This window comes from Colobus angolensis, unplaced genomic scaffold, assembly GCF_000951035.1.
Source record: "Colobus angolensis palliatus isolate OR3802 unplaced genomic scaffold, Cang.pa_1.0 Scaffold59, whole genome shotgun sequence".
NCBI classification, from domain to species: Eukaryota; Metazoa; Chordata; class Mammalia; order Primates; family Cercopithecidae; genus Colobus; species Colobus angolensis.
Genome location: NW_012119487.1, coordinates 2511342 through 2537479, shown reverse-complemented (window position 1 = coordinate 2537479; position 26138 = coordinate 2511342). Strand labels below are relative to the sequence as shown.

General features: G+C 37.9%; 1 protein-coding gene across 6 annotated transcripts in view; it reads right to left on the bottom strand.

Annotated features, from left to right (window-relative positions):
• Positions 1 to 26138, bottom strand: part of DNM3 (dynamin 3) — a 579299-nt gene that overhangs the window by 418353 nt on the left and 134808 nt on the right. For all 6 annotated transcript variants that reach the window (XM_011962308.1, XM_011962305.1, XM_011962306.1 and 3 more), the window contains exons 3-4: positions 17430 to 17579; positions 16089 to 16292 (exon numbers count right to left, since the gene is read on the bottom strand). In XM_011962308.1, the coding sequence (XP_011817698.1) occupies positions 16089 to 16292; positions 17430 to 17579 (354 nt within the window). The remainder of the gene's footprint in view (positions 1 to 16088; positions 16293 to 17429; positions 17580 to 26138) is intronic.

Below are 26138 nucleotides of genomic sequence, written 5' to 3'. Positions count from 1 at the left end.
AAGACTGCTTTGGAACCTGCCATCATCTGTGAAAAGCAGCTTCTATTCCCCCTTATTGCTGTCTTCTACCAAATGTCTACCACACCCATTTTCAACACAAACACACACGCATTTTTTGAAAGTTTTAGCATCATCATGCTAGTCCTCACTCCCCTTAGTTCCACCATTATCCAAGCAGCAGCAATGTGCATGAGGACACTGTATCCAGTCTGCTGCCTATTGAGTTCCTTGCCTGCTTCTATTCAATAACTTTTCACCCGCATGCCATTTTAGCAATTTTCTCCCATGACCACATCCTGGACATTTATAACCTGGACTTGTTCCAGCTGTAAATCATAAACTCTAATATACATCTCTTTAACCACAAACTCCTATTCTCCCATTTTCTTTCTTCTCTTTATAGGAACACATTGCAATTCTTCAAGCTTGTCCAGAACCCATCCCTGAAACCATTTCATTTTCCTCAAAACATACAGATTCTTTTTTATTTCACTTTCTTCCAAGTATTTCACAGTCTGTCTTTCCAATTATTATTTTGCCAATATCCTCGACTCTGTTGCCCACTTTTATCTTCCATTCAACCCTCCCTGCAAAATCCTGATCTAAAAGCAACCCAAGTATTTGCCTCTTCAACCTCCCAGCTGCCGAGTAGTTTTGGGAATCACACAACCACTAAGCTTGGTGCAGATGCTCCGTGGCCTCAGTAGAGTCCCCCAGTGCTGCCCACTTTCTCCTTCCACATTTCTCCACAGCAGCTGGTCAAAATGCATTTCTCGCCCAATGTCTTACACAACCCCCTTCTCTCTTAACGTCCTTACCCCACCCCCAACCCAGTTCTTCCTCAGCTGATAGTCTTGCTCCCCACTTACAGTGAGAAAATCTATGTCAACAGGCAATAAATTATTCAAATACCTCTCCAGATATCTACGTATAAGCCTCATGTACACTTCCTTACTTCACTCTTGTCTCAATGGGAAAAAATAGTTTTTCTTCTATTCAAGGTACATGGCAGCCACTCAAGAAAAGTTGAAGAGCAAGAAGGGGAGGGGGAAGAAATAGAGGAAAAAGAGGAAGGGGAGGGGACAAGAGAGGAGGGAGGGGAAGATCCTAAAACTCAGCAATGAAAAATGGAGTTCTTACAGAAGTTTAGAAGAATTTCGCTTTTTTTTATTGTCATGTTTTATTTATACTGCCAACAAAATAACTATATGAATCTAGTTTATATATTCTGGGGATGGCTTATAGAATATGTTTTTATAACAACTTTTAAAACAGCTACTCCATTAATGGAAATGTTAGAAACTTGTGGTCACATCAGAATCCAGGAGTAAGATTTAATTGCATAGGAAACTATTAATTGTGTTTTAATGTCCTTGAAATAAGAAAGACATAAGAGCACAATCATTCTGTAACACTAAAATTATCATTATTAAACACTTTTACCTTGAAGAGCAATGCAACACATCCATATATTAATATAAAGAGAATTTCTGGAAAAAATGAAGATTCATATTACTAATTGGCAATTAAATTCAGAAAAAGAGAGAATATGTTTATTATCTTCTTACTTTTTTTAAGTCTTTTTCATGAACAGTGTTTCTTTTCTACATTAAATTTCTACATTCAAACTCCACAAAGAGCATCAGGGAAGTTTTAAACTTCTTCAAGCAGCGTCTTTACAGTGACCCCCAGTGGCAAAAAGGAACGAACGCGTTAGAAATCCACGTCAAGGCCTTTTACACTGATGACAATAACAAGTTCCATTTTAACAGCACATTTACTTTGTCATCCTGCCTTCACATTTTTCTTTTGTTTGTACTTTTAAAAAATCCAAATTTTACACACACACATTCACATTCAAGTCCTAAACATATTCTTCCTTCTTTTTCACAGTAAATTTTATAATCATACCACCTTATTTTCCCAATTAAATCAGCATATCAAAGAATATATACTTTCATAAAAAGCTTTGCTAAGCCTATAAAGCTAATGTGTTTGTTGTCATATTTTCAAATCTAAATAAGACTCAATTTACTTTTTTAAAGGTTAAAATGAAAGTGTTCCTTTATACTTGGGCAAGCCCATTTCTCAACATGCAGATAAATGATCTACTCTTTGCAAACAAGCTGAATTATAACATGGCTTAGCATTTATCTCGTTCAAGCCCAATTCATAGTAAATTATCAATTTAAAAGAAACAATGAATTGGATAGAACTTGTAAAACAATTTTTTCAAAGACTACAAACCCTTCAGGTTTAGTCTCTGTTTCTATTTTCTAATTGAGTTTATGAGTCTCACCCATATTATAAAAAGCTCAAAAACATATTCCTGAAGAAATCAAAACATGGCTTCTATGAGTTACATACTAACTTATTTTTTAATCTGATTTATTCATACATATTACCTGATTCAATACATATCAAGTAGCATTTGGGCATTCAATGCAATTAATTAGCATCTATTAAGTTTTTTTAATTGGTCAAATACTTAAGCAAAGAATTTTAAAGTTAAATGGAAATCTAATTCAGGTGAAGAATAGGTGCAGAGACAGATATAGTACCTGGAAAATAGGTTTCCTCCATGAATTGTTTTTATTTTTGCAGTTTATAAACATAATTATTATATTCTGAGTGTTGACAATACCTGGATGTTTGAAGCTTCTGTTCAACTTAGCAGCATCTCCACCATCTCTATGACCAGACAGCAAATTGGATATCTGCTAAATGTTGCCAAAGGTCAATGAATATCAGTTTACATCACCCATGGATTTGTAACATTTTCCAGATTTAAGAAGGAGACATCAAAAAGCAAACGCTGAAGGGGTAGGTAGGAACACACCCCCATAAGTCAAATTTAAAAGTCTGCCACCAGCTTAGTAGTTAATTCTGACCCAATTCATGAATTTCATCTCAAGAGAAGATGGTGCCCTCTTTCCCAGTGAGAGGTCTCATACTCCTCTTGGGATAGTTTTATACTCCAGGAAGACCTCTGGTCATGCTAGATTTAGAAATGAAATTCATTTGCTGTGAAATAAATCACCGTGAAAAGGATTTCCAGACACATTTGCCTCCCTAGCGAGGCCTTTGAACAGCCCTCTATTGTAGACGACAAGCTGGATGGGCAATGCTAAAATACTGCTGTGCTCAGAAGATAAAAGGCACAGCTATAGTCTTCATGGGTAATGAACTCATGATCAAGTAATCAATCAACACCACCACTAACTCCTCTGCTTTCCATACAGGAAATGGAATGTCTCTCAAGGGTGAACTGCTCAGCCAGGGTGTAGCAATATCAATAAAATAAGCAGATGTCAGTGACACTGCTAGGCACCTTGAGCAGCAGTGTAAACATAGTATCTTTATTATGCAATCATTAGGACCTATCAGGATAGGCAGATACTCAGTCATCATAAACTCAACATGATAAAAAGCTATCTCCCCACTAATCAGTTTATCAACTAACCTCTTCTGTCTCCATGTTCTCTTCCTTTCCTACGATTAAAATGGAAGAATAATCCAATTCTCTTCAATCTATGGCCAGGACTCTCACAGGTACCCTGTATCTCATCCTCATTCCCCTAAATTAAGGACTTTTCTCACACATTTATCCTGTCTTTATCCCATTCTCCTGTATTTATCTCTTCTCTATCCTCCATCACCAATTTATCTTCTACATCATTTCCATCAACACACAAACAAGTTATAGTATCTCCCATCTTTCAGAAACATTCTCTTCATCTTACACTATGATTGTTAGTGTTTCATTTTTCTGTTTCCCTCTACAGTGGGCCTTAAAGAGCTGTTTATAATTCCTGTCTTCACTTCCTCACAGCCAAGTTTTCCTTGAACCCTCTTTAAGGACACTTTCCTACCAAACCCCTCTTATCAAGGTCACCAGTGACCCTCAACTGCCAGATCCAATGGTCAGTTCTCCACCCTTATCTCCATTGGGTGAAACATAGAAGTCTAGTTTTAATACAAAGATTGGAGGTGATGATATCTTGGACCCAGTTCAAAGTTGTTTTCTTTCTGTTTACTACTGAATCTTCCAGCAGTGGATGGAAAGGAATCAGGAGCTAAGAATATGAGTGACTGAATGGATGCAGCTTCTCAGCATCTCTCTGGCTCCTCACAGAGCAGCATTTTAAGTTTGAAGTCCAATACAGCCTGTGAGAACTGGGGAAAACTGACAAGCCAGAGGGACAAAGAAATATGAGTGCTCTGTCTTTGATGTCTTTAGTTTGGGAGCAAGGCTGTATTACAATGTAGGAGAAATCTCACTCCCCAACACTTACTGACTCCCGTGTTTCATTTCTAACTGTTATTGGGCTTCCTCACCATTCCTAAGCAGTAGGCCTGGTTGACCTCCCACATCACCCTCCTCCATCTCTCAGCCACACTTGGCATGGCCAATTACATTGCCCATCTTGAAGTCATTTTTCTCTTGTCCTCTAGAATGCTATAGTCACTTCATTCTCTACTGCTTCTTCATCACCTCTGCTATTTTCCCTCCTATTCACCACTGCTAAAATACTGGAGTGTCCCGGGGCTCTGTCTCTGGCCCTCTTCTCTTCTCTACCTACACTCATCTCCTAAGTAATCTCAACTCAACTAGTCTCAAAGCTGTAGACACCACCTGAATTAATTTCCTAGGGTTGTCATAACAAATTACCACAAACAAGTGGCTTAAAACAACAGGAATTTGTTGTCTCACAGTTCTGTAAGCCAGACATCCAAAATCCAGCTGTCAGTAGTGTCACGCTCACTCCCTCCAAAGGCTCTACAGAAGAGTTCTTCCTTGCCTCTGCCAACTTCTGGTGACTCCTGACATTCTTTGGCTGTGGCAGCATAACTCCAATCTCTGCCTCCATCTTCACATGGCCTTCTATCTTGTCTCTCTCTGTCTTAAATATCTCTCTCTTTTCTCTTATAAAGACACCAATTATTGGATTTTAGGGCCCACCCTAAATCCAGGATTATCTCATCTCAAGATACTTAACTTATAAACATCTGCAAAGACCTTACTTCCAAATATTCACAGGTATGGGGTGGGGGAGAGGAGATTGTTGGGCCTTACAAATATCTTTCTTAGAGGGGTGAGGGGCATGGTTTAAACCTGTATACCACTACAGACTGATAACTCAATGATTCATAAATCGTTTGAAATTCTGCTCTTGAAGTGGATCCAATCTCTTATGTGTAACACCACCACTTAGGTGTTTAATGAGCACCTCAGATTTTTACATATCCAAAATAGAACTCTTGATCTCCCACAATATTTTCCTCTCCGAATATTCCTAATCTCAGTAAATGATACAACCATTTAACCTATTCCTTTGGGTAACCCCTGGAGTCATCCTTGACTTCTTTCTTTTAAACACATGAAGCAAACCATTAGTAAACTCTATCAGCTCTACTTTCACAGTATACCTTGAATCAGACAACTTCTTCCCTCAGTACCATTCCTCTCTTATTCCGAAGCACATCACCTCTCCCCGTGCTGGACCTCTCCGATAGAATAACCTAACTGGTCTCCTTGCTTCTCTTCATGCCTGTCAGTCTTTTCTTCTCACAGCTGCCACACTGACCTATGAAAACATCAGTCAGCTCTTGCCTCTCTACTCTTAAAACCCTTCACTGGTTGCTCAGCCCACTTTGAAAAAAACACAAAGCCTCTGTTGTGATCTATAAAACCCCACATGATCTGGGCCCTGTCTACCTCTCTGATTGCAGAACCAACAACACTTTTCTGCTGAGTTCCAGCCTCAACATCCTCCTTGCTGTTCCTGAACATGTCAAGCCAGTTCCACTCTCATTCCTTTGTGCTTACTGTCCCCTTTGCCTGGAACACTCTACTTCTAGGTGGTCACAGGGCTTATTCCCTCACTTCATCAGTTATCTGCTTAAATGCTGCCTCCTTAGGCCATCTATCTAAGACAGTATTCCCAATCAATCTCTCTTCCCTTATTCTGTTTCATTTTTCTTTGCAGTACTTACTTTTCTTCATAACACCTGACATTATACTAATGGGTTATCTGTTATCTGTCTGTTTCCCCCATTAGAATACAAGCTCTAGAAGGCCAAGAATTTTGTCTTGTTCACCACTGTATACCTGGTGGTAAGAATGGTACTTGACACATAATAAGTGCACATTCATTATTTGTTAAATAAATGAACAAGCAACCAGAATAATCTTTTAAAATTAATTAAAGCAATGTAGCCATATTAAAAACTGATACGGAAAAGTGAAAATTACATTAAACCAATTGAAGACGATGCTGACTGAGTGCTTTGGGGAAGTAATCAAGAAGCATCCATGTAGTAACATAAATGTGAACTCCTAAACAAATTGGTTCTCCTGGATTTACAATATTTGCTCTAGAAGTTTAGAGCAAACCACAGTGTAACTTTAACAGTGTTTCACCATATTTAGTACTGTAAAATTTCATTATTTGGGCTTCTTTATATATATATATTAATTCTAACATGTGTTCATGATTATTGCTGAATAAAGTGCTTAAAACAGAGAGAGACAGATGATATAATGGAAAGAATTAGCACTATTGGCATCTGAGACAGGCACTTATATCATGCATCTGCCTCTTGCCAGCTGCTTGACAGTGATCAAGTTCCAAGACCTCTCTAGCTCAATTCCACCTACAGAAAACTGCGGTGATACCACCTGACTGGCATACTTCGGATTATAACATATGACACATGGTGTTATTACACAACTCATTTCACTTGAATTAATATATGCTGTGGCCAAACCACATTCCCTAAAACATGAAAATGTTCATTCCATAAAGCTGATCATCCAGGGACTTCTGTGAGACTTTTCACACACAAGATGCCATGTAAACAAATAGCCTATTTTTTAGAATGGTGGAGAAACAAGAAGATAATCAGAAACATGTACTGAGCACCTGCCTAGTCTAGTGTCCTACCAGGTGGTACAGCACACTGAATTTACATGACTGACCAGGAGCGTTTTGCTGGCTCAACAGATGCCTGATAAATGTCTTTGAAGCAACAAATTAATGAACTAACAAAGGAAGTGACTGAATTGTTAATGTATATGAGCAGGATTGTAAATAGCTGAAGGGTTCCTGTCCCATCTGGGGTGCTAGTAAATAAATAAATAAACACACAAAATAGCTGGAGGAATTGCGCCTTTGAGAAAGCACTGAACGGTCTCTCTACGGCAAGACTGTGCTAGGAATCTTAGTCTGCTCCTTTGCTCTAAATCTATGAGCAGCAGCTAGCATAATCCTGAAGCAAATCAAGCCAAGCTCAGGAAAATCCTCCTTCTATCCCACCCCAGCCCCAACCTCCCTAAGACCTTCTTTCACCTATAGTTAATCTAGCAATTTGCAGATGAATCTGAAATTATGCTTATTGCATAACACATTATTAAAATATTCAAAACAACTCTATTACAATTCTATTTTTTGTATTATCAAGCCTCATTAAATCATATTGGTGTGGTAGTTTGAATTATGAAATATATGAATTATGAATTATGTGAATATGAATTATGAAATATATATTAAATTGAATTATGAAATATAACTGATTGCTTTAAAGAAAAGCATATTAAATCTATAAGTTATATACAACAAATAAAATAACAAAACCTGGTAAACTTTCCTTTAATTCTTTTCAAAAGGAAAATAACTGCTAGCATTTGGTTAGCTATTTCGAGTAGGTGTTTTTTTTTGTTTTTTTTTTTTTGAGACAAGGTCTCACTCTGTCACCTAGGCTGGAGTGCGGTAGTGTGATCACATCTCACCACAGCCTCGACCTCCTGGGCTCAGGTAATCCTCCCACTTTAGTCTCCCAAGAAGGTGGGACTACAGGCGTGTGCCACCACATCCCGCTAATTTTTTAATATTTTTTATTTTTTTATAATTTTTTTATATTTTAGTTACTGCCTAAAATACACTACCTCTCAGAAGACGGGGTTTCACATGTTGCCCAGGCTGGTCTTGAACCCCTGAGCTCAAGCAAGCTGCCTACCTCAGCCTCCCAAAGTGTTAGAATTATGGGTGTAAGCCACCACACCTATGCAATTATTATTATCTTTATAAAAATGTATCTTAATTCTTATAGCAACCTTTTGAGGTAAGGGTTATGATAATTTCACTTCATTTTAGAGATTAAGTAATAAGGTTCAAATAAGTTAAATAACTTGCCCAAGGACACACAATCAGGATGTGATGGATCTGCTTCCAAGCCCTGTGTTTATTTTTATCCACATCATTTAATAAGGCAACTAGCAGAGGAATGGTCTGATGAAGTGGAAAAAGTACTGGAGGAGGAGGGGAAGGGCTATACCATACATACATGATGTGTTTACAGGTATGTTATTCAACCACTGAATATATCACCTAGATAAACTTCCTTACCTCAAAATAGGACCTCACCCATACCAACCTCCAGTATTCTTGTGAAACTAAAGCAAAAGTAAGAGCACTTTGAAAAGTAAAAACCACTATACAGAGAAAACTGTACTCAAAACATCATATAATTCTGATGGCTAGGAGTTTGACATTTCAAATTATATAGCCAGTCCCCTTGAAATTATACTAAAAACTCTCTTTTACTCAGTAAAACCATTTTTCATAAATGATGCAAAAGATGAGCTTGAACTTTGTCTAGCCACAAATTTATGACATTCTACATATACTGAGAGAATAATTTCACATGCAACTTAATATAAAACATATATAAATATATCCCAACATTTAATAATACTTATTTTATAGAAGTTTTCAATCTGAATATTATTATGCAAATAATTTATAATTAACTTATCAACGTGAGCTGTCTTCCTAAGTATATACTCAAATATACTCAAATCCCATTTAGGTGAAAATTGCCTGTCTATGTCAAAAAGATTTAATTTAGTACAAAGTAGCTACTGCCTAAAATACACTACCTCTCAGAAAATGGGAATTATGTACCTTGGTGGATAAGATTCTAATTCAGATAAATAAAGAATGAAGAAGGGTCCTCTATTATCTAAATAGGTCATCCTGTTTAGCCAAGGGCAAAATATCAAAAAAGATGCACATTAAGTGGTGAGAACAGGCCACTTTCACAGTCAGCCAAATCATTCCTGAAGACCAACAGGGTAACAGATGTCATAACCAGATTGCCTTCACCATCCCAACTCCTATGACTGTTATATGAAAAGTTTCTTGTTATTATAGTTGTATAGGACCAGAATGAGGAATATAAATGGGAATTCTGGAATAAGGACCTCTGAAAAGACCACTTCTCCATAAACGCAGTAAGAAAGAACAGGCAAAAATTGTTAAAGCCAACTGTTTCAGAACTCTGAAAATTAACCAAAGGCTTACAACAATCTAAGGAGTAAATATTCAAAAAAAAACCTGGATTTCTGGCCAAGCACAGTGTCTCACGCCTGTAATCCCAACACTTTGGGAGGCTGAGGCAGGTGGATCACTCGAGGTCAGGAGCATGAGACCAGCCTGACCAACATGGTGAAAACCCATCTCCACTAAATGCAAAAAATTAGCCGGGTGTGGTGGCATATGCCTGTAATCCCAGCTACTTGGGAGGCCAAGGCAGGAGAATCACTTGAACCCAGGAGGCAGAGGTTGCAGTGAGCCGAGACTGTGCCATTGCACTCCAGCCTGGGCAACAAGAGCAAAAACTTCATTTCAAAAAAAACAAAAAAAACCCCTGGATTTCAGTAAGAACAACAAGCCGTGTGGTGTTTGAACTTGCCCTGTGCCCATACCTCTCTCATCTCTACAGTAGTCTTGAAAACAAAAGCTCCACAATCACGGTGAAAATCAGCCTAGAAACCCCTGAAGGGGACAGAATGGGGTTGAAGAACATCAAAACTACAATTTTCAGACAATTGTAATTATTTAACCTGTCTAGCAGTTCCCTAAAAACCCCCATTCACAGGACTTTTCTTTATTTGACCTGACAGAGCTTATTCAGTGCGAAAAGCCTCTTTCCCCAGAAAATATTTGTCAAAAATAATCAGTGGCAATTGTTCAACATCACAGGTCTCAAGCAGCAATAAAAATTGGGGCAATGCAGCACACCAACATGGCACAAGTATACATATGTAACAAACCTGCACGTTATGCACATGTACCCTAGAACTTAAAGTATAATAAAAAATATATAAAAGAAAAGAAAAAAAAAAAACTAACCAAAAAACTTAAAAGGAAAAGCTTAGGAATGAGATGGCCACAAAGGTCATTGAAAATTTTGTATATATGTACAATCTAGAATCTAGAAAGCCACATGCATGTTTAGGGTTTTGTGCAAGCACAGCGAAGTCCTCAGAAGATCCTAAATTCTCACCTCTAGCTCACCTTGAGGCTCTGCACAGGCAGGAAGTTAAGATTAAGGCAGAGTTGTAAACTGCCTGTCTGAGCATTGAAGCCATACCCCAAAATGCACATTGAGAGCTTTGGTAAATGTTTAGAGATCTACTGGCTCTGGCATTTAAGAAAATCTCTGTCCTGACCACTAAAAAAATAAAGCTGAGCAAAGACTTAAGTGGCCACACACAACAAAGAATACAGACTTACAGAATTGATTCATGAAAATTAGTAACCAAATAAATAGCACCTGCAGCAACAACAATAAATAGCAACGAAAACTGGGATGGAGAGAGGAATCTGGTTTCTAGTGCTGCCACATCACATTATTTAAATATCTCACTTTCAACAAAAAAAATTTTAACATATGCAAAGAAAGTATGTCCCACCCAAAAGAAAACATACAGTCAATAGAAACTGTCCCTGAAAAAGCCCAGAAATTGAAATTACTAGACAAAGGCTTTAAAGCATCTATTTTAAATATGTTTTAAAAACTAAAAAAAATTAATAATCTAAAGAACAAACAGAATGTATGAGAATAATGTTTCACCAAATATAGGATATCGGTAAGGATATAGATATTATTTTTTTAAAAAAAGAACCAAATAGAAAATCTGGAGATAAAATAACTGAAATTTAAAAATTCTCTATAAAGATTTAATAGCAGATCTGAATGGACAGAAAGAATCAGCAAACTTGAAGACAGATCAATTGAGATTGTTCCTCCCAGTCTAAGGAAAAGAAAGACAAAAGAAAGAATGAAGAAACATGAACAAAGTCTCAGAGATCTGTGAAAACATCATACCAACATACACATAATGTGATTCTCAGAAAGAGAAGAGGAGGGAAAGAGGAAGAAAGAATCGTTGAAGAAATAATGGCTGAAAATTTCTTAAATTTGATTTAAAAAGCATTAATCTACACATCCAAGAAGGTCAACAAACTCCAAGTAGGATAAACTCAACAAGATCTGTACCTACATATATCATAATCAAACTGCCAAAAGAAAAAAAAAAAAAACAAAACAAAAAGAGAGAGAGAGAATCTTAAAAGCAGGAAGAGAGAAGAAAATCATGTTCAAGGGATCCTCAATGAGATTGACAGCTGAATTTTGACCATGGAAGTCAGATGGTAGTGGGATGACATGCTCAAATTGATGAAAGGAAAATAAGTAAAAATTCTCCTTCAAAATTTAAGGAGAAATTAAGACATTCCAAGATAAAGAAAAACCAAGAGAATCCCTTACTGACAGACATAGCCTACAATAAATACTAATGAGAGCCTTTCAGGCAGAAATAAAAGAACACTGGACAGTAACTCAAACACCCAGAAAAAACTGAAGAACACCAGTAAAGTTTACTACGTAGTTAAACATAATAGACAATATAAACATATTTTTGTTTGTAACTCTTTTTTCTCACATCTGATTTAAAAGACAATCATATGAAGCTATAATTATACTTCTGTGTTGATAGGCATGTGTTGTGTAAAGTTGTGATTTGTATGACAATAATAGCACATAGGAAGGGGAGGGAGTGGAGCTTTAATATAGGAGCAAAATGTTGTGTATTATTGAAATTAAGTTGGTATTGATCCAAACTAGATTGTTATAAATTAAGATGTTAATTGTAATCCTATGGCAACCACTAAGAAAATAACAAAAAAGTAAAATAAATGACCAAGGAATTAAAATTATATACTAGAAAATAAATATTTAACACAAAAGGAGACAGTAACAGAGAAATAGAGAAACAAAAAAACACAGGACATACACAAAACAAATGGCAAAATAACACACATAAATTCTATCTCATCAGGAATGACTCCTACCAAAACTTTCAAAAGTCTCCTCTTGGGACCACCATATATAGGATATAAAAACTGGGGGCAAGTAGGTCTGTAAATGGTGGAGCAGCACTTCTAATGATCCACAAAAAAGGAGATTTATTTTAGGTAAGTTCATGAACATTTACATGACAATTTCTAAGTGGCATCTAATAAAAATGAGCTTGTAAATAAGCCAAGCCTATGATAGTTTTTTTTTTTTTTTTTAATCTCAGTTGACTTTCTGGAGTAGATTTGTGGCATAAAATGACACACTCCTGACTGACAGTCAATGCTCTATTTTCCTTATGCTATAAAAACACATCGAATATACTGGGAATGCCATTGTGGAGATTGATTCCTTTCTGGCAAACTGATGACTCCCTCCACAAACATTCATTGCTCTCACCTAATGATCTGTGATCACATGAGTTATTATTTTAGGTCATAAATGAATCTTCTTTTGAAAAGCCTGAGAAATTAGATGTAGTTACTGCCCATTAATATTCCCTATGTGCACAACAGGGGGTAAAATACAGCATGAATATGTTAAACCAATTTTAAGAAACCACTTTACAAGATTTATTAGTTGGCCAAATTTTTTAGTTTATATTTATTATAAATTTCATAATACACACAAATAAATATTCTCCAATGGCTTTTCTTCTACTAGATTTGAAGTTGTGAGAATGTGAGGCAGGATATCTACAGCCATCTTGTCACCTGTGAAAAGAATTTATCTTAAAAAAGAAACAATTTCAAGGAGGCTGAACCAAGGTAGGGCAAAAGAGAAATCAGGGACTGAATGGTATCATTTGCAGTACTCCATGAAGCTTCATCTGGATTGTCATGTTGTGGTATGCATTTTTAATCTTCATCCCTATTCCGCAGCATACAACTACTAAAGTCCTTGGAATCTTCAAAGTGATAAGTATCTTTTTGTAGGCTAATGCGTTGGTAAGTGGCTGGCAGCTCCTGGATAGCTTCAGCACATGGACTGGTCACTAGAAAGAACAGGCATGACCTCCTAGGAGGGATGAGGGGCTGAAGTTTAAGTTGATCACCAATAACTGATGATTTAATCAATCATGCCTACATAATGAAGCTTCCATAAAAATCCAAAATGGACTGGGTTCGGAGAGCTTCTGGATAGCTGGACATGCAGAGGTTTCTAGAGGGTGGTGTGCCCAGAGAGAACATGGAAACTCCACATCACTTCTCATACACTGCCCTATGCATCACTTCATCTGCATCCCTTGTAATATTCTTTACAACAAAGAACTGCTTCTCTGAGTTCTGTGAGCCCCTCTAGTAAAATAATAGAACACAAAAGAAGAAGGTTGTAGAAACCCCAATTTGTAGCCAGTCAGTCAGAGCACAGGGTAAACAACCTGGATCTTGTGACTGGCATCAGAAGTGGGGCTGGTCTTGTAGGACTGAACCCTCAACCAGTGTGATCTGATGCTATTTCCAGGTAAACAGTATAAGAATTGAATTTAATCAGAGGATACCTAGCTGATGTCTGCTGCAGAAAAGAATCAATTGCTTGTTTGCAGTCAGAGAAATCACCACACATCTGGAGTCAGAAGCATGTTTGAAAGTATAGTAGGAGAAGCTGAGTTTGTTTTCTACATGGACTCTTCAGGAATGTGACTGGGCCGAACTCACTAGAATTCACTGATGGTATGACTCTCTCTGTCCCAATCAGACAACTATGGCTCAATCTCCTATGGGACAGGAAGGCTATAAGACAGGAATGGTTCAGCACCATTTTTATGATTAGATTCCAGTCCCAGTTTATAATCTGACTCTTCCAAGCCACTGATGCTGTAAAGGGAGTCCTGGTGATGGTCCTTACTTGCCACCTGAAGCCTCTACCTGCTTTGTTACAAGACCCAGTTTCAGGGATGGTGGAGGAAACCAAGAAGAAAAAAACAGTTACCATTGCAGAATTCTGCAAAGGCCCACGAATTGAAGAACCAACGCTAGGGTATAGAAGGAGCTGAAAATAAAAGAATTGACTGAAAGCTCCTAGAGGACATACCCACATAGCTACCCTTCCTCCACCTCAGCAGAGCACTGGAGACGCGCTTCCAAAGAGGCTGAACCAGAGGGACTCTGGACTCCAGAAAACTTCCAGGAATGCCATCATGAAAGCAGAGGATTAATTATAAGTGTACACACTGAATAGTGAGAACCATCCTCCTCCCACTCCATCCCCTGCCCCACCAATTCTTGGCTCCAAGAACACTAGACATCAGGCTTATACCAGAGCAGCTCAGGAGAAAATACTCTTAGAACCTAACGGTTGAGGAAGTCTCCTAACAAAATGGTCAACTCTCAGCACAGTTACTCCACAGGAAAACCCACTGGTCAATGAATCCCTCTCATGTACACAAATTAGCTTTTGGTGCTCCACTTTCATGCACGAACAAGTGGCAAAAGATCGACAAACATTTGAAAAAGGTCTCTAACATCAAAGACAGAAACAAAAACAATCAGAAAACAATGGACTCAGACAATGTAGATTACAAAAGAAAACCTTCAAAAAGCTCTCACTAAAATCCTTGGAGGAAGATATTGTACTTGTGAAAACAAGAACAAGATGCTATTTTTAAAAATAAAAATAACATTCACTAAGTAAAAAAAAAAAATGAACTTTTAAAATGAATCAGAAAAGCAGAAGATAAAGTTGAGCAAATCTTGCAAAAAGTAGAACAAAAAGACAAGAAATAGATTATAGAAGAGAAAGACTGAAATAAAGGATTCATTCAGGAGTTCTAACCTGCTAATAAGAAGAACTACAGATAAAAAGAACAAAGAAAATTGGGGCAATTAATTATGAAACAAAGAAAAATTCCTAAAATTGAAGTACATGCATCTCCATATTAAAAGGGCACATCACTGAATGCCCTTCCGCAATTACTTTATTATTATTATTATTATTTTTTTTTTTTTTGAGATGGAGTCTTGCTCTCTTGCTGTGTCGCCCAGGCTGGAGTGCAATGGTGCGACCTCAGCTCACTGCAACCTCCCCCTCCCGGTTTCAAGCAATTCCAATCCTCTGCCTCAACCTCCCAAGTAGTTGGGATTGTAGGCGTCCATCACCACACCCAGCTAATTTTTGTATTTTTAGTAGAGATGGGGTTTCACCATCTTGGCCAGACAGGTCTTGAACTCCTGACCTCGTGATCCACCTGCCTGAGCCTCCCAAAGTGCTGGGATTACAGGCGTGAGCCACCGCACCCGGCCCTACGGTCACTTTAAACAGGCACATACTGAGGCCAGCATTGAGGTCTCTGATGATAAACTGTCATTATTCAACTCAGAGAAATAAAAAGCTAAAACATCCGCCTAAGAAAGGAACTTTCCTGGATTTTGAGATGCCAATAACAAGTAAATCCCTGCTTTTATATATTTGTTCTCAAATAATTATAAGCTAAATAATATCTTACATGCATTAATAGAGCTTCCTATTTTAAAGAAATAAGACAAAGTAAAAAACACAGAAAGACTTTTCGTTGGGAGTATATGCAGGTAACTCATAATATTAGTAGATTGTCTGAATTCTGCTGCACCAGAAGTTTATTTTATCAACTTTTTAAAATACATAGCCCATGAGGCTTAGAAATGTCTATTTTCTTAGATCTCATTATTCTTAGATTTATATAGGTTTTGACTATATAAATTTCATTATTTTAGTAAATCTTTACTAAAATTATTATTTTTAATATTAAATACTGAATTTGTATTTAAAATACAAAAGGTTTAACAATATTAACAATGCCTAATTTATTTATAATGAAATTGAGTCTTGAGAATTTGTGTTACCTTTAAAGACACCAAAACTCCTGACATTTTAATTCCTTCTCATCTTAGTAGTCACACACTCACCTTGAGGATCAACTTCTTTAGCTAGCTTCAGCGCATCTGAGTTTGCAAGATCAGTGTTGGCTGGAGTAACAGCTAAAATCAGACAGTTCTCCCTCATGATGAACTGCATAATCATTTCTCTGATCTGATACTCGATATCTGGTGGCTGATCTCCCACGGGCACTTTAGTTATTCCAGGTAGATCAATAAGGGTTAGATTTAACACTGTGTGGAAAGGATAAAAGAGTCTTACATACACCTTCAATGCTAAAAGATAACAGAACCATTTGTCACTTAGCTCAGCTTTCTACATTGTGTATCTGAACAACTCAAACCCATGTGTGTAGAATAAAAAGCATAAAATAAAAATGGTTTTGCTGGTTTTCTCTAATTTTATGATATGATCGTGCTATGCCAAATGATCACTTTAACATAATTTGAAAGGCACTGATTTGCATGCCTAACAGTTTGCTCAGAAAGCTGTCATATCTGTAACTAGGGGGTTATAATTAAAACACCAAACGAAAAATGCATACGCTGTCTGCCAGTCTTGTACGTCGCCTTCAAGTGGTATAAAAACTCGCAGGGTAAGATTTGCCCTTTCCTTAAAAAGTATCATATGTTTTTTATAGAAAGTTAGCCACTTAGCCTAGTAGGAAGCTGTTAGCCATTCGTGGTGCCCTGAGTTTACTGAATTAGCTGTACGAACAGAGTCAGCAACAACAACATGACTGTAGCCCAACCTCTCTGTACAAACAATGTTGGCACCAAGTACCCTTGGGAACTCCTAATTGAGCTTATGCCATTTATATTCTGTTTTAAAAGCAATAGAGCTAAGTAGGGAATAAGAAATGAAAATTTGCCCACTAAAAATATAGTCAGCATAGAGGCTATTTCCCATCACACATTATGGATTGGTTATCTAATTTATAAGTTTCTACCGATAGTCTGGGGGGAAAACTCAGAGCTGATTTCTCAGGAAGAAAATAAATAGAACTATATATGGCTGCAAGAAATCCAATAGGGGAGGATGCAACCATAGTAACATGTACCTCTAAGATTTCAGCAAAGACTGAAAAATGGAAGTTTTCATACACACCCTTCTCAAATTCTAAAAGCTTATTATGAAAATGAAGAAAAAAAATTTAATGACTAACTCAATTCTGTTTTTATTAAAGTCATCTCCTCCTCCCTCTCCTTAAATGTTCTAAGAGCTCTTTGAACCATAACATTAATGGGCAGTATCCAAAGGATACCCTAGAAAGCCAGCACTGTTTGTATCTTCTGTACAAATGATGTATGTTAATTAATGTAGTAAAAATGCTTGGGGAGAAGAATTTGGAATTTTATTATTCTACTTACCATGTGGGGAATAGACTCGTAAATTAATGGGTATGGAGGAAATGCCTTTATTCATTCCAGTCACACGATCTGTTTCTGCTTCAATCTCATGGCGAACTTCATCAAAATCTGTAAATTTCTTTCCTTTGCAATGTAGAAACTCAGCATATTCTACAAAAATAAAACCAAAATGACACGACTTAAATTCATGCATTTTGCCATAATTATAAAAAATGTTTCTTTAATTATAAGTCAAATTATCCGATATTCTCTCTTCATCCCTCATGAACACCCCACAGAACACAGTAGTTACCAAGAATCACAATTAATACTTCAGAAATATTAAACATAGTACAGATGCTATACATGCTAAATTTGCTAATTTTCAGTTGAGCAATTAAATACTATAACCAGTCCCTAAACCACATAGCCTATTAAATAATTTAAAGAAAATTTTGGCTGTCCAAATGATAAAGCAAACAATAGCACCTGATTGTTAAAAACATTAGATTTAGGATACCTCTGAGTTCTGTTAGCATTTCCCTCTTCAGTATCACCACTTCATCAGGATGGAAAGTCAAGTTATATAAATATATCTTCAGAAGGTAAAATAAATTAGGGGGAATCATTTGATTAATTTGTTAAAAATAAATAATATATGGAATCCTTTAGCTTAAAAACATACTATTGCAAATACGACATCAGCTTGTATAAAGACAATTTCTCAAGGAAAAAAAGTTATAAAGTATTATATCAAAGAAAATATTTACCTGTAATCTAAAATTTTTAAAAAATCCCTCAGCAGAGGGAAGAACACTAAAATAACTACATAAATAACAAAACTGAGTTTTTTAAATTTCAGTAACATCCTACAAAGTGTTGTATTATCAATTTCTATACCTACTTTGAGAGAAATCAGGTATATGAAAAACACCACAATTTAAAAGAAAAGCTAGTACAGTACTATTAGATTTTTTTAAATGAGTATAAATCTAACAGAGAAACAAACCTCAACAAAGATTTTAGTTTATCTAATATCTCAATGAAGAAACGTACCGCTAAACTTAGACTATGGCTAAGCACCTTGGACCCAAATGCCAGATAAGAGCCAGGGAGATCGACGCTGCAGCAAGCCGTGATCATGCCACTGCACTCCAGCCTGGGCAAGAAAGTGAGACCCCATCTTAAAAAAAAAAGCCAGATGAGGCAATTATTGGTAGCCTTACTACAATTCCCCATCATAAACAGTTAATATTCACTCTTGGAGATGAAATGTCAAGGCAAATAGCAAGAGAGCTGTCAGATGTGGTCCGTGTCTTCAAGTAGGTTAGCATTAACTCAAAAACCTAAGGATTAGACCACTGAGAAAAAACATTATGCAGGTAGCATAACATAAATGCTGAGCTGCCCTTAAAATGATACAAAAGGTAGAGATAGAAAAGATGATTTTAAGTTGTGGTACCTAAAAAAGGAAGTGGGGTATGGACTGAATATTGAACAGTAGGGAGGATTTTGACATGTGCAGGGAGAAAGAGAGGTCTTTCAGAGAATCAGAGAATCTTTGTAGGTTCAACAAATCTGGCAGGTTGTCATCCAGTCTCTGCTCGGACCCATCCACTAATGGGTAACGGAAACTTTGATCTCGTTGGAAAAAAACTCTCATTGGAAAATATTTATGTTTGGTATGAAACCTGCTTTCTTGTCATATTCCACGGGTCCAACTTTTGTCCTCTGGTGCTACTCAGCTGTGAAAAGGCCGTGTGCATTAATATGAGTGTCAGCACCCCGAGTTTGTCTCCTTCCTGGGCCTTATACCCTTACCTTGCTTTGTCTCACCACTACTCGGGCCCTCTGGCGGCAAAGATTTCCCAGTTCCAACCCCAGCCACTCTGAACTGGAAAGGTCACAGACTCCCAAAGTGGACCAAAAAGTTTCCACTTTAATTTACCAAAGAATTGAAATGACCTAGCTTTTGGGATGTTAGAATGAGAATCAGAGACGGACTTAATTTCTGTCTTTCCTGACAACATGCATGGACATGAGTATTTCTGCTTCTATCTTAGTTTCTCTATATAATGTGCCACTTTCTGAAAAACAGCAAGCTAAGTCTCCTGAAAGCTCATTCCTCTAATGCTGGAAGTATACCCAACAGTAAAGACTCAACAGGCTGCAGAAATCGGGCCTGAAGAGATCAGTTCATCAAGATCAGGCATGTTCTTCTACACTTACCCTCATAGGCACTGTCTTTATTAGAATATAAATTCCCAGAAGATGGAGCCTTCATTTTATTACCCATTCAATGCTTAAGCCAGTACCATGTGAGTGTAAGAGTATATAGATAAGTAGAGGACAAAACAATAAGAAAAACGAAGGAACAAAAGAAGTCAGATCCCAGAAAACAAGCAAAAATTACATGGAAAAATTAGAAATAATTTAGACAAAATGGAACTGTGTTTTTTTCAATGCCACCTATTCGGTGGAAAATGCACCCTTGAGGATTTATGGCTATCACAACTGTTCTGTCATACAGTTCATAAGCTTCTGGATCAGGAACTACATTTTCAATCATTGCTAATCGATACATTCCAGTTAACACAAACGTGGACCTCCTTTGTTGCCACTAGATGGCACCTACTTGCTTTCTCTGTAGGAAACATGCCCTTCCGGAAGGGTGTAAAATCAATGCTATTTTCAAATTAGATTTAAATGAGTTCTCAAACTCTTGAAAATACTTTTATCTTGTAATCAAGAGATGATACTTGTGCAGGACCATCTCAAACATTTGTGTATTTTTATTTTGTCAACCCCTTGGTCAATTTGCAGTGTCTTGTTGAGGATAGCGTCCCCTAGACAAATCCAAGGATACCTGTATTCATTTATTTATTTGATTAACATTTATTGAGATCACTCTACTTGCCAAGAACTGTTTTAGAAATTGGGATATAGTAAAGGGGGGAAAATAAGTCTCTAGGCTCACGAAGCTTAAATTCTAATCAGGTAAAAGAGTAAACAATGTCCAGCACTTTGGGAGGCCGAGATGGGCGGATTACGAGGTCAGGAGATCGAGACCATCCTGGCGAACACGGTGAAACCCCGTCTCTACTAAAAAAATACAAAAAACTAGCCGGGCGAGGTGGCGGGCGCCTGTAGTCCCAGCTACTCGGGAGGCTGAGGCGGGAGAATGGCGTAAACCCGGGAGGCGGAGCTTGCAGTGAGCTGAGATCTGGCCACTGCACTCCAGCCTGGGCGACAGAGCGAGACTCCGTCTCAAAAAAAAAAAAAAGAGTAAACAATGTGTGTGTGTCTGATGCTAAGTGCTATGGAGAAAATAAAATAGCAGGGGGATAGTAAATGCTTTGGGAAGGGGGTTGCTTGGTTATGTGGTATAGATGAGGAAGGCTTCCATGACAGGGTAAAGTGACCTTTGAGCAATGACTCAAGAAAGGAAGGCAGCAGGCCGTACTGTATGGAAAGGCATCCGGGCAGAGTGCCTAAAGCAGATGTGTGCGGCATGTTGAGGGAGAGCCAGGTCCACGTGGCTGGAGCATCAGGCGGTGTGGAGGGGAGGGAGGCAGGAAACAAGGCCAGTGCTGTAGAGGGGCCTGGATGTGGAGGGCCCGTGGACTGTTTTAAGGATTTTGATTTTTCTCTGAGTGAGACAGTAGAACATCTGAAGGATTTGGGGTAGAGCAGAAACATGCTGTGACCTGGGTTTGAAACAACTGTGGCTGCTGTGTTGAGGACAGACATGAGGAGTGAGAAAGGAAGCTTGCTATTGGAATTATCCTGGGGAGAGCTGCTGAGGCTTGGACCAGGGTGACAAGAGTAGGGTGGTGATAAGTGATTAAATTCTAATGTATTTTGAAGAAAAAACCAACAGAATATGCTGAAGGATTTAAGCTGGGGAATGAGAGAAAGAGAAGCATCAAGGATAACTTCAAAGAGTTTGACCTCAGCCACCAGAAAATGTTTCAAATAGAAAAGACTGAAGGAAAGAGGATGGGATGGGATGGGATGGGATGTGGGTTGGGACCTATTAAGCTTGTGATGCCCATTACACACCCAGCCAAGTTGAGAAAAAGCACTTCTGCTAAGGTTGAGGACCACACAGCTGAAGGAGACACCATTCACATTCAGTCTTTGGATAGGTGTCTCTACTCTGAAAAATTTCCAGAAGATGGCAGTCATGTGCTTGAGGAAAGGGCAGCTTTTTCTAATTTGTATAAAAATGTCTTCAACGCTAGATATATGCATCTTTTGTTCACAGAGAAGTCCAAGTGAGAGATATATATTTGGGAGTCATTCAAGTCAGGCAAGTGATGAGATCACTAAATAAGAGTTAGAGAAGAGGTCAGAGTACCAGGCCCTGGGTTTTCCAAAGTTTAGAGGTCAGGAAATGGAGACTTAGAAGGTAGGAGAAAACAGTAAGGGGAAAACAAAGCAAGAAAAGAGGAGACCTACTCCATCCAACCCTGCCTACATGTCCAGTAACAGGAGGACTAAGAATGGATCTTAGAATTTAGCAACTTAGGATCCTTCAGGAGGAGGTTTAAGAGAGAAGAGAATAAACCAAGTAGAGGCTGATTACAGAATAATTCTTTTTTTTTTTTTTCTTTTGAGACAGGGTCTCACTCTGTCACCCAGGCTGGAGTGGAGTGGTGCCATCATTACTCACTGCAGCCTTGAACTCCTGGGCTCAAGTGATCCCCCCACCTTAGCCTCTGGAGTAGTTGAGACTACAGGCAGTGTGCCACCACATCTGGCTAACTTTTTTTTTTTTTTTGTAGTGATGAGGTCTCACTGTGTTGCCCAGGCTGGTCTCGACCTCTTGGCCTCAAGTCATGTTTCCAGCTCAGCTTCTCAAAGTGCTGGGATTATAGGAGTGAACCACTGTGCCCAGCCAACAGTTCTTTAAGGAGTTTTGTGGTAAAGAAGAGGAGAGAAGGGAGAGGGCAGTTACAGAGGTATGTAAAGTCAAGAGAAAATTTTGTAAAGATGGCAAATTAATGGCATGTTCATAGGCTGAAATGGTGACACCCAGGATAAGCGAAGTGAGAAGGCACAAATGCCGAAGTGATGTCTGAGGGGAGGGGAATAGGAGGCCAGACAGAAACAAACAAACATGCCACGGCATCCATAGGAACAGGAAGGAGGCAGAACAATGAGCATAGATGAGATGAATAGGTAGAACTAATGGTGGTGGGAGCCTGTGAAATTCATCAGGGGACGGTAGGCATTGATTATATTTGTCTGAGGTCATTTTATATCTTTACTGGTTAACTAGGTGGTTTACTTGTTAACCACTTAACCATCTCACTGGTTAAACTGTATAAGTACTATTATACAGTTTATATACTACTATAGTACTGTATAAGTACAAAATACATTATACACACACACACATGCACGCAAAAAGTGATCCTAAATGAGTGACCTCAGAGTTAATCACAGCAGATATGACAATTTGGGTCTAATCCATGTCAATCACTGGGGTTCAGACCTGCCCCAGCATATCTGGAAAACCAATAGGGTAGGAACCACAAAATACTCTTTTCTATGGGAACCAAAGAGCTTCCTGGAAAAGAATTCAACCTACAGGATAGAAAATTCAGCAAAACCAGCTGACCTGGCTTTTCAGGAAAGGGCTACCTGTAATCCATCCTCTACCCAGCTCCAGAGATTCGTAGACCCATGTCCCCTTGTCTCTATGATGATAATTGTAGTTTGGGGATGAAGGAAATTCTAGCATCTAAGTCAGACTCTATAGAACGAATTGTACTAGCTGATCAATAGCCAGACCTTTTAAGAGCTGCTAAATGTGTGTCTTCTACCATGGTATACTGTGGTAAACTGTGGTTTACCATATTTTTATACTATGGTGAACTAACATGTCTGAAGGTTACACAATCTCATCTTATAGTTTTGAGATACTTTCTTTCTCACAGAAAGGTACAATTTTCAGTGGCATGAACTCCCTTGATATGGTCTCAGTATTCCTTTCATTCTAAATGCTTCGTATTTGGGCACATGAAATGGTCTTTTCCTCAAACAATTTGAGGCTTCAGCCCAGCATCAATGTGAGTAGTCAGTGTATTAAATCTCCTAGCCACAAAGTCATACAAAGGATGAAGGTTATGTGTACGTAAGCATTGAAACCGTGATAATGCATCCGCAAAATTCTTTTTTGTTGCAGTATAACCTGTCTTATTGAAATTTATGTTTCATTTTCACAAAATAAAATTTCTGTTTTTAGTTTCACAAAATAAAACTCCTAGTTTTGATTATTTTCTCTGTTTTTACCATGTTAAAAATAGCCTACAATTGAAGCAAAGGTTAAGATACATTACTATATCAAAGAATGATTAGGGAGGAAAAAAGGGGAATATTAAAAAATCAGAGCTATAACTCTATTTTATTTTTATTTCCTTTTAAAACATTTTAGCACTGTCATTTTTACTGGTCATGAAACACAAATTATGCTAGGTTAAACAACTGACAAATTGTTTGGGGGAAGGATGAGATGGGTTTATGCCTGGGCAATGTTCCAATCATCTGTGAAAAGCACAGCATGACCGTAAGAATTTAAATATTTCCACTGTGCCCCTTCCATGGGGAAAAATATGTATATGTTTTAATTATCAAGGTTAAGTAGAAAGGAATAATTACAGAGCACTAGAACATAATCTCTTGTCCATCTTTATTCTAAGAATTGAGGTTCCTCAAAATTTTAATTGGAGTTTTCTTATTTCTAATAGCAATGTTTTGTGAGCACAGGGCTCCAGTGAAAACAGAGTACAGGGGTCATATACATAAGGGACTGTTTTGAATGCAACAAGCTGAATTCACTGGCTATATAGAGCATCGATGTATGACTATATTTAAAAACATATTTCCTCAAAGGCAGAGATACATTTTACTCTTCTGTGTTTCCCTCATGCCTATTATATTTAGAGTAAAGAACATCTGTAGGCCGGGTGCAGTGGCTCACGCCTATAATCCCAGCACTTTGGGAGGCCGAGGCGGGTGGATCACCTGAGGTCAGGAGTTCGAGACCAGCCTGGCCAACATGGTGAAACCCCCATCTCTACTAAAAATACAAAAATTAGCCAGGTGTGATGGCAGGTGCCTGTAATCCCAGCTACTCAGGAGGCTGAGACAGGAGAATCACTTGAACCTAGGAGGTGGAGGTTGCAGTGAGCCTAGATCATGCCACCTCATTCCAGCCTGGGTGACAGAGCAAGACTCAGTCTCAAAAGAAAAAGAAAGGGAAAAAAAGGACATCTGTAGATTTATTTCTTCTTTAAAGCAGTCTACTTTGGATATAACAATGCTTCCAATAAATACTCCATGTTCTTACTCACATGTGACAGCTTAAAAAAAAAGTTGATCTCTTAGAATTAGAGAGTAGAATAGTGGTCACTGGAGACTCAGAAGTGTTGGGGGCAAAGGAGATAGGGAGAGGTTGAAGAGCAGATACAAAAGTACAGCTAGATAGGAGTAGTAAATTCCAGGATTGTGTAGCACTGAAGGGTAACTACAGTTAAGAATAATAAATTGTATATTTTCAAATAGCTAGATGAGAAGATTTTGAGTGTTCCCAACACTAAGAAATGCTAAGTGTCTGAGGTGATGGATAGGCTAACTACCCTAATTTGATCATTACACATGGTATATATGTACTGAAATATCACACTGTACTCCATAAATATGTATAATTACTATGTGTTAATTAAAAATAGTAATTTCTAAATGCTCCCATCAAGTCATTCCAAATTGAAGGCAAGATCCTAGAATTTTAGTTTAGTTATATATTAATTACATAGGACACAGATATGAAACAGAACTCAACTGTATTGCTAAGATAAACAGGGAAAGTCTAGCAATCAAAAAAAAAAAAAAAAAAAGGAAATCTAAAGAAGCAAACAATTAACCTCAGGGAGTCCTGCAGTGGGTAAAAGGTAGAGGTCTCAGTAGGAGAGTTAAGAACAATAGGGTGAGATGGCAGTAAGTGGCGGGGGGTGCCAAGATTTCATAAAAGACAAAAAGCTGGTGCCAAGCAGGTATCAGACCAGACACAAAGACCAGGGTTTAAGATCAGGGCTCTGGTACTTTCAAGACAAAGTAGGAAATGAAAACAAAACTCCAAATGCAAACTAGGCCAAAAACCAAGATGCAAATTCAGTCATGGAATAGAAGGCAGAGCTGTTTTGTCAAGATACAAAGCCGAAGCCAGTTGAACAGTATTCAGGGTCAAGAGAAATTAATATCAGTGCCATCTTGAAATTTACTGCTGAACAACAGCCTTTACAGTTTTCTTCTGCTTCTAAAGCCTGGATAAGGCTGAGCCAAGAGGTGAAGGCTAAGGTGCCCCATGTAACTGGAATAGTGCTAGTGGACAAGACCAAGGCCAGCACTTACAGAAATCCCCAGAGATGGGGGACTTTTATGGAATATTCTACCACAAGTATCCAAAATAACAATCAGAATCTAGCAGCTGTTGATACCTACATAGCTCAACTTAGTTCTATATTTTTTTCCAAAGGAGCTCGAAGAGTATAACAAAAATCAACTCTATTTCATACTCATAGTTTATTTCCACATAAAACACAATCAAGAGATAAACTATATTCCAAATCTTAGCACCAGAGTTGTTTCTAGACCTTCTTATCCTCTTTTTCATCTCTATCTTCTCTGTAAGTGATCTCATCTAATCTCATTGCCTTAAAATTT